Source organism: Cynoglossus semilaevis, chromosome Z (genome assembly GCF_000523025.1).
Source record: "Cynoglossus semilaevis isolate Cse_v1.0 chromosome Z, Cse_v1.0, whole genome shotgun sequence".
Classification (NCBI taxonomy): Eukaryota; Metazoa; Chordata; class Actinopteri; order Pleuronectiformes; family Cynoglossidae; genus Cynoglossus; species Cynoglossus semilaevis.
The window spans coordinates 12,806,950-12,816,928 of record NC_024328.1 but is presented as its reverse complement, the minus strand read 5'-3'; the positions used below and the strand labels follow the sequence as shown (position 1 = coordinate 12,816,928).

At 39.3% G+C, this 9,979-nt stretch overlaps 1 protein-coding gene across 1 annotated transcript in view; it reads right to left on the bottom strand.

The window, feature by feature from the left end:
• Nucleotides 1–8,087: 8,087 nt before the first annotated feature.
• Nucleotides 8,088–9,979, bottom strand: part of tars1 (threonyl-tRNA synthetase 1) — a 16,362-nt gene continuing 14,470 nt past the window's right edge. The window contains exons 17-19 of the mRNA XM_008336356.2: nt 9,582–9,654; nt 8,679–8,793; nt 8,088–8,543 (exon numbers count right to left, since the gene is read on the bottom strand). Of these exons, the coding sequence (XP_008334578.1) occupies nt 8,395–8,543; nt 8,679–8,793; nt 9,582–9,654 (337 nt within the window). The 3' untranslated portion in view covers nt 8,088–8,394. The remainder of the gene's footprint in view (nt 8,544–8,678; nt 8,794–9,581; nt 9,655–9,979) is intronic.

The window sequence follows — 9,979 nt, the reverse complement described above, 5'->3', positions numbered from 1 at the left end:
AGGAGGGTGAAGTCTGTGCAGCCTCCTGTTCAGTTGTTGACCTTCAGATGTTTATAGGTTTTTCCGAAAGAAGCCGTTCGAGGAGCGAAGCCTTTGACAACACGCCCTGAAGAAGCTACAGCAGCTTGAAACCTTTATGAAACTGCCAAATATGAATCACTGCACTGCGGATGCCAGACAGTCTTTCCCGTGTTGCTAAGAGAGCCCCATGGACTGGAACAGGCCGGGCAGTAGAGGGGGGTGCGGGGGGCGGGGGTCGGCAGGGGGTGAGGATTTGAGGAAAGCAGTACAGTGTTGCACGGTAGATATGACTTGATGCTCCTGTTCCTGCTCTGCAGCATGGGTGGTCTGCGCCTGATTTTATACCGCCACCTTTTAGCACCATGAGCTGGTGATTTATGCAGCTGTCAGCTTCAACTTCATCAGCTCTGTCAGCCACTGGTGAATTGTGGGTATGCTGGCAAAGCCATCCCGCTCTGCGCCTCCCACTAAAGTAAACCACCCTCGTGAGCAGAAGGTACAAGGGGGAGTGGAGGAGGGGGGAGGTGTTAAGAAGAGAAATACAATTTGAATAAATAACAACTGTGCGCGCCGCTGAGGCCTCCTCCGTGGAGAACTTCCAGCCTAAACATCTGGTTGGAGGAATATAAGGAAAAAGGCCGTGTTGGAGTTACAGCAAGGTGAGAGGGAAGGAATTCACGGCTGGAGGAGCCAAACGACGGTGGAGCAGCTCGGGGATCTGGCTGTGGGGAAGTGTTGGAGCCAAGAGATATCAGAAAAATGTTGTTTAGAAGAGATGGTGAAATCATTTATGGTCCGTGGCCTAATTTATCAAAGGTTTACAGCACCTTAGACGGAGGAGTGGAAATAATGATTTGCTGAGAATTTATGGTCACGTGGAAATGTTTAACACACACACACACACACACACACACACACCATATACATATACACGTATATATATGAATGTATGTATATGTATATATGTGCACATATATACATGTTTGTATATATGTATATATGTGCATATGTTTATATGTATATATAGTATAATTTGGAAGTAGTTTCAGGCATCGGTAATTTTTAGTTATGGAAAGACCGACTCTTTTTATTGATTCGACTCTTTGACTCTCGAACAGTAAAATGAACGAGTCGTGAACGAATCTTGAACTAATCATTTCTTTCGTTTTACAGCAGGTGGCGCTTTAGCCCTATTGTGGTCGTTGTAAAGAAGGCTGAGGTTCTCCGACACTAAATACTGAAGGCAACATGGTTTGCTTCCGCTGACAAAGTCTACAAAGTACACAAAATGCCATAAGCAATTAAAATAATGTGAAAAGCTAAGAAATAAAAACACACCACAATGTGAAGATGAATGAGAGGAAAAAAGACCCGAGCTCCCTGTCACGTGACAAATGAAACGAATCTGCGAGAACGAAGCGACAATTTGTTCAGAGAGAGTGATTCGTTCACAGCGAAAGATTAGTTCACAGAGAGTGATTCGTTTATAGTGAAAGATTAGTTCGTAGTGAAAGATTAGTTCACAGAGAATGATTCGTTCATAGTGATTCGTTCACAGCGAAAGATTAGTTCACAGAGAGTGATTCGTTTATAGTGAACGATTAGTTCACAGCCATAGATTAGTTCGCAGAGAGTGATTTGTGAGTTGAATATTAACAAATATTTCATATAACTCGGGAGTCACGAGTCACGACTCTTTCATATGACTCGGGAGTCACGAGTTATATGAAAGATTCGTTCATTTTGAACGAATCACTCGCGAACGACACATCACTAGTAATTTTACTTTTACTTAAGTACATTAAGACTCAAGTATTTTACTTTGCTACATGTGAAAAAATAACTATTGCGGGGAAACACAATCTGTGTTAACTGCGAGACAGTTGCGTGGGCCTGCGTTCGCTACATATTCCCCACGATGTTCATGTAGCCAGATAACGTTGACTAAGAGACAGACTCTAGAATGTCGTTGGATGACGGCAGGTGCCGAACAATTAATGGAAGTTGAGGACTGCTAAGCAGAGAGTTCCGTGGAGCAGACGATTCGGAAAACGAAGGAAATCCTTGGCCATATCTGAGCCGGAACTTTGTTTTCAAACGCAAGCCAATACTTTATCGTGCGACGTAAAATGTACCGGCCCGGCGGACGGTGTCGTCGCCTGTGTTTCTCAAACGTTATGTTTCCTTCCGTTAAGCAAACGGAGGAAGCGCCGCCATGATATCGATTATTTCCGCCTAGTTTAGCATGTAGCTTGATAGCCAACGCGAACAGTCGGAGTCACAGTGAAGTGACGTCATGTTTAAAAACCTGTTTTAGCAGAACTACGTCAGAAATAATTCAAACGGATCGTTTTTATTGCAGTTGGTCTCTAATTAAATAATCTTAATCCGTGTATAACCGACTAGCTACCGGTTGTTGTTGCAGTGTATACAATCACTTGTTGATTTTGTAGGTTTGCCCACAAAGAATGCAACTATATAATTGTAATCCTATCTATATTCAAACAGTGATAGACAGTTCCCAAAGAACATTCCAGAAATTAACATCATATGAATTTATTTAAATTGATAACCATCTGATGAGGGAAAAACAAGTATTTGACCCCCTGGACAAACAGCATGTTAATATTTTGTAGAAAAGCCTTTATTGGCCAGCGCAGATGTCAAATGGTTTTTATCGTTGGTGACAGGGTTTGTGCACATTTCAGCAGGGATGTTGACCCACTCCTCTCCTCTCCTCCAAATGTTTAGCTCCCTCCAAAGATTGTGTCCCGTCCCCTTGGCTGAAAAGCACCCCCAAAGCCAAACCGTGGTTGACGGTGGGGATGGTTTTCTTTGGATTGTACTCGGTGTTCTTTGCCCTCCGAACACGGCCAGTTGAGTTGAGCTCATCTGACCACATCACCTTCTTCCAGGCCTCTTCTGAGTCGTCCAGATGGTCAGTGACAAACTTCATGCGGGCCTGTACATGTTGTGAGCAGCGGGACCTTGTGTGCGCTGCAGGATTTCAATCCATGACGGCGTAATGTGTTACCAACTGTTTCTTTTGTAACTGTGGTCCCAGCTGCCTTTAGTTCCCCCTTGTGGTTTTGGGATGATTCCTGACCGTTCGCATGATCAGGGACACCCCACGAGGTGAGATCTTGTGTGGAGGCCCAGTTCGAGGGAGGTTGGCGGTGGTGTGGTGCTTCTTCCATTTCCTGATTACTGCACGGAAAGTTGATCTTTTCTCTCCATGTTGCTTTCTGATTCTTTTGTAGCCCATCCCAGGCTTGTGTAGGTCAACAATCATGTCCCTGATGTCTGTAGAAAGCTCTTTGCTCTTGCCCATGGTGCAGATGCTGGTTGTTTGGGTGGGGACAGGTGTCTTTTATACAGGTGATGTAGATAATTAGTTGGGATTGGAGATGTGTCTTAAAGAAAGAAAAAAACTGGCTTGTAGGGGCCAGAATACTTGCTGGTTGTCCAGGGAGTCAAATACTTGTTTTTCCTCATCAGATGGTTATCAATTTTTATAAATTCATATGATATACATATGACTAAAATTATAGATAGTTGCATTCTTTGTAAGTGGGCAAACCTGCAAAATCAACAAGGGGTCAAATACTTATTTCCCCCACTGTATGTAATGTATGTGTGTCTGTGTATATATTCACATACACACATCTATATGTATGTATGTGTGTTTAATATTCACCCTAAATGCATTCTGAGTTTTAACAAAAATAATATAAAAGTGCTTATCGATACCAATACAAATTTACTATATTCGAAAAATATTCGTGAAATAATTTAGGTTTAAATTCCCATGGTCTTCATTAAACTACTCACTTTCAAAATAATTCAAATGTGTAAATTATTTGTGTTTTGTTACAAATAATAATAAAATAAAACTATTAAAAAAACCAGATTTGACTTTAAAAGAAAGACAATTTCTCTCGCAGCAGACAGATGTGAACTCCTCTGCGTCTCTTCTGTATTTTGTTTTTCATCTGATCACAAACTTCCACATCTGCTCTGTTCCACTCCACATGCAGCTGTCTGCTGTTTGCAGATGATGCTCCAGACCTCCATCATGGAGAGAGTCACAGAGAACCGCTGATGCTGTCTGCATAACAGGGTGTGACTGGTGGCACAGTCCCCTCTTGGGTGTAAAGTGGTTTACTTAATATATGCCGGGTCACAGGCGGAGGTCACGCTCTCAGACGGGGAAAAACACTCCCCCCTAAGGTCACACAGTGCAACGTTCCAGATGACAAATGTGTGATCAAACAGTTCCTAATTAGAACCGTATAATTTGGCAACATTATGATATTAAAGATGGCAGCTTGGGTTTCTCAAGCAAAACTTACTTCACGAGTGGCTGACCATAATTTGGGGTTCTGTTTGCAGTTCTGCACACGGGTGACGACGATACAGCGGGAGGCCGAAGGCATGTCTACGTGTGAGGGGTGGTAGCAGTTGCTTCAGAGATGAGGAATCGTTTCTGGAAAAAAAAACAGCTGGTAAGGATTCAAATATGCATTTCTTTGGTCCAGAGGCAACATGACTCAAGGATGAAAGAGGGAAGAGATGAGAACACAAGTTTGTCACAGGGGAGGCTTTTTGGCTGTCACTGTTAGTTAGAAAAAAAAAAGATGTAAGGAGAAATCATTTAAAGTCAACGCACAGGCTGAGACGCAAGACATCAGTGATCGCTTCAGTTTTCATAGTGACAAAGACAAAACAAACACAAAAACAATGACAAATGTGTTCCTGTTGAGAAAGAACGCGCACTGGCGTCATGGTTTTTAACGGCTAGCGTGATATGCTTTATAAAAGACTGAAATCTCGCCGGGAGACTGGGATCCTACAACCTTTAAGGGGTTATAGACCCTGGAACCTTCTCCAAAGAAGACAATCTGGTCTAGGAGGAGTTAGAACTGCACCTGGCAGAGGAAGACTTTACAAAAAATACAAAAATCAGTGTACTTCATATTCTCAGTGCTTAGTGCTTTGAAAATTCCAAAGAACTTTATTTAAAAACAGTGATTCAAACAAAGCTGTTATTCTTACTAACTCCTCACTTTCTTTTTTTCTAGTTAGTTCAGAGAGATAACAACACTGTGTTCCACAGCTGTGGTAAATGTACTTTTAAGGTTATGCCTTGGATCATTAGCTGATGTTAGGTGTAAACTGAAGTCACGTTCCAGACAAAAAAAAAAGTGTGGATTTAGCTTTTTTCCATGACACAACTGATCGTCTAATCTCAGTATTATCTAAGAGCTGCTACACTGTGACCTTTAAACGTGTGAATCGATAGCACTGACCGCATGACTGCTAACAGAGAAAGAGGAGTTTGTGGAGTTCAGCCGAGTGTTGTGACCCTTCACAGCCAGGTTTGCCAGTGAAGCGTTCAGTGGGGATGCAGTGTGGAAGTGAGAGAGTGAGAATTTGCAGAGAGGCTGCAGCCAACAGCCAGAGCTGAATTCTCCAGAGATGCTTGGCTGTCTCACTCTGTCTGTTGTCACTCTTAGACTCCACTGACTTTTTCATTAACCCCTTATCATAGTTTTTCTCTCCCACACTTTGTGAGCGTCAGTCCTCGTGCCCTCACTTCCTTCCTGTCTGAGCTGTTCCATCTTGCAGTCAAAATGTTTTTACTTCACCTTTGTCACTGCATCTATAACAGCACAAAAAGCAGAAAAACATCCGAAACTACTTACAAACCACTTTGACCCAAAATGACACGAAGAGTTTACATTTTGACAGAAAAATTTTATCTAAAAAAAAAATTTTGAAAAAAAAATTCTCTAAATGCCCTAATTTGATGAGAAACATGTAGGAAAATATACAATTAAAAATATATATTTTACAAATATTTTTGTCAAATTTTATTAGAATTTGACCAAAAATGACACGTAAAATTCACATTTCTACAGAAAATTTTATACAAAAAAATTTCAAAAAATGTTCTCTAAATGCTCTAATTTAATGAGAAACATGCAGTAAAAGATAAAATTCTGAAAAAATGTTGACAAAACTTTTTGTAAAATTAACAAAAAATCTCATCAAAATTTATTAGAATTTGACCAAAAATTACACGAAAAGTTTACATTTTGACAGAAAACTTTATTTAAAAAAATTTGGAAAATTGTTCTCTAAATGCCCTAATTTGATGGGAAACATGCAGCAAAAGATAAAATTCTCAAAAATATATATTTTACAAATTTTTTGTCAAAGTTTATTAGAATCAGACCAAAACTGACCAGAAATATTTACATGTTTACAGAAAATTATATCCAAAAAATTCAAAAAATGTTCTTTAAATGCGCTGACTTAATGGGAAACATGCAGCAAAAAATAAATGAATAATAATTTAAAAAAATTAAATTATAAAAATTGTCAATTTTTGACAAGAAAATTATCAGTGTAGTATTTTGCTTTTAATTAAAGGTTTTCTTAATAATATTTTAATTAAATAAATACAATACATAATAATAATATAATATAGTAATGCACTAATTTGATAATAAATGGGTTTGTACTTTTGAAAAAATTTTTTTAGAATGTCTACTGATTTTCAGAACACAAAACACTATACTGAAAATATTCTAAAAAGTCATTCGAAAAAAAGATTTCCCACTTATTTGCCAAACAATGTGTAGCTATCCACTATTTCATGCCTAAATTTAAGAAAAATATAAAATTATTTTAATTAACATTTCAGTAAGTATTAGTATTGGTATCATTCAGTTCAGTATTTTGCTTTAAATCAATTGTTGATTAACCAGAAAACAACAATTTCTTCTAAATTCTAAGCACAACATAACAATCACGCAACATCACATGCACGTTGCTACATATGTGTAGGCAAATTGGTGCATCTCTATTCATTTTTGGGGATTTTTCTAGAAAGTATTATTACAGTGACAGTTTTTTCTAAATCACAACCTTGTCTCAATCGACATAAAACATAGAGCCACGCAAGAAACCAAACCTGCAAACATATTTTATTTGGTGCCGAAATGTTCAAATTGGCCAAAAACACCAAGGGCTTCTCATTCGTTTTAATTACCTGCCAGTGGTAGAGCAGCCAGAATCAATGTTTTCATTGGCCCGTGTTCAGAGTTGGCTGCTCACGGCCCCTTCTGCAGCTGCTAGAACGTCTGTTGCTCCAGCACTAACCTTAAAGAGCGTAACAGAATAGTTCTACTCTAAAAAGAGACACATTTCTACACCGGAATTGCTAAGCTGTCCTTCAAACAGATGCATTTCTTTTAAAAAGGTTTAAGTTGCTGTGATGTGGAATTTTTATAATCTGAAAAGTTATAAAAATGTACGCAAACGTTTAAGGCCACAACAATAATTTCGTTTTCTTTTACTGATTTTATTTCAGCCTGTAGAAAAACCTCATTGGTTTAATGTGTGCAGAGCACTTCTGTGGTTCCAGTGGTTTTAGCATTTACAGTAAATCCAGCTGTTGTGGAGAATGCGTTTACAGCACCCTCTTGTGGTCTAAGTAAGTATTGAGAGTAGAGGTTGAGAGAAGTAAAATGAATAGAGCCACTTATTGGTGCAGAGTTTGTTTGATTTCTCCCACGTTTCATTTTGTCTGCGCACATATAGCTGAGCATTTAGATACATAAAAAATGACCTACATTTTTATAGACCGAACATTTGTCTTCACAAACGTTTGAATACTTTGGAAATGTATCATTAAAATTAAGAGTATTTTCATAAAACAAATAAAGAGAGAAAAACAGAGAAACAGTTGGCTGTGCATGTCTCCAATTCCTGTATTGTTTTCACCTAAACAGGATCAGAGTAAATTAAAATTAAATTCTATTTCATTACATATAGTTTTGGGAGTATTTTTGTTTGGTGTATTGTTGGAATTTTTTAATGATAGCTATTGTACTGTGGTTTAAAAAAGGTTGAGAAACACTGATGTACAGTAATGTATTTGTTAGTATCTATTACGTATAGTAATTAGCAATAATGCTATATTACGTATAGTAATTAGCAATAATAAATAACACAGTTGAAATTTGAATGTGGTGCCAAAAAGAAAATAATAAATCATGGAATTTTTTAATTTATTTTATTTATTAAATCCCAGGTAAAACTCCCAGAAAAAAACGAGTGAAACAAGAGCGATAAGACAGTGGTTTCCCATCAGCCCCATCAGTGTGAAACAGTATCTGTTTTTTGGACATTGACAATGATACGACTGTAAAGAGAGCAGTAACCAAAAGACTTAATGACGTAATGATGAATTGACAACCGACAGGTGACGTGGTTATAAAAGTAAAGAAAACTATTTCAGGGACAGTGATCTGATGTTTTACGGCTCTTTTAGAACTGACGCTCCTGTGGAAAGACGGGTGAGACTCAGAACTCCTCCTCCGCGTTGCGACTCCTGGTGTCCTTCAGCTGCGTCAGCCTCTGGAGGCATTCCTCCACGCTCCGCTCGCCGTGTACCTTGTTGTCCCGAGTGCGCACGTTGACGGTGTTGCTCGTCTTCTCCTTCTCTCCCACCACTTTTTCCACCGAGGCAGACGTGCAAAGAGGTGATGAAAAAAAAAAAAAAATCAATGTTTAGATAAACATGGAGGAGGAGGAGGAGGACGGAGACAGGAGCGAGGGGGAGGCAGAGAGAGAGAGACGCAACTCACCCAGGATGAAGTTGTACTGCGCCAGCTGAGCGTTTCTGATCTTTTTGTTGAGCGTGCAGCTGGGGTCCAGGTCCACGTCAGTCATGAAGCCGCCGCTGTGGAAGTCTTCCTTCACCTGTGTGAGTAACCAGAGAGGTCAACGACACTGACCAACAGACCGCAGCACAGACATGTAACTGACTGCAGCAGTACATCACTAGTAAAGTAAATACAGCTAGCTAACAAGGTGCTAATCGTCAACCTATCGTCAAGGACTTCGTACGCCACCTCTGGACATCATTGGTATGTACTGCCCATGTCTATTTAGACTTCAGGCCTTGTGTTGACTTGGACTTTTCAGTAAGGCTATCAAACGATTAATCGCAATTAATCAGACTTAATTAAATTTAATCACTTTTAAGTCTGATTAATTGTGGGAATTAGTTAGGGACATATTTAATAAAAAAAAATAAAAAATTATTAACGATTAATTGAGATATCGATTTTCCTATATATGAAAAAAATTACCTTTTTTATGCTAATTGCTAAAACTTGAAGGTGTAAAAATGTTACTCAACATTTACCTAAAGGTCAAACTGGTCCTGAATTCTACAAAAAAAAATTTGTGGCAGTGTTTTGGACTCAGATTAGAAAACATGGACATTTTTTTAACTTAAAAGTAAAGGATAAAACCAGGCTGTGTGATTTTTTACCCCTAGAGGACCAAAGATGTATGGCAGCTAAGAGGACAGATTATTTTAACATATTTGTTAAAATACGGACATGTTTTTTTTCCCCAGCCTTTAAGTAAAAACCTTTAAATCAACTTTGAGGTGAAACAGTGTCCGATGGCTGCGGGCTACCATTTGTTTTCGTCTGTCCCGTGTGTAAATATGTACTGAAGCGGCCGAGGTCGCAGCCTACCTTCTGAGCGTACTCTTCACAGGTGGGTCCCACTGGTACGACCATCACCTGACGAGGCGAGAGCCACAGAGGCCTGAAACAGGACGTACTTGAGTTTAGTTTTCACATCACATTAACACGGGGAACAACTCTTAGTTCAGGTGACCGTACGAATCTTGCCCTCGAGCAAATTTAGTGATGACAACGTTCAAACTTTTATTTCCCTGCTGTCTGAGACAACGCTTGACAAAAAGAAGAGGTTTCGAAGACAGAAGTTTGATCTACTGTGACGTCAGTGAACAGTAACTGTGACTGATGCCGCAACAGAGCGAAGGTGGAGATTTTTATCGATCGTGATCTGGATGGACAGAGTTAGAAATGAGTTAATGCAGTGGTTCTCAATTACTATCTGTCATGTC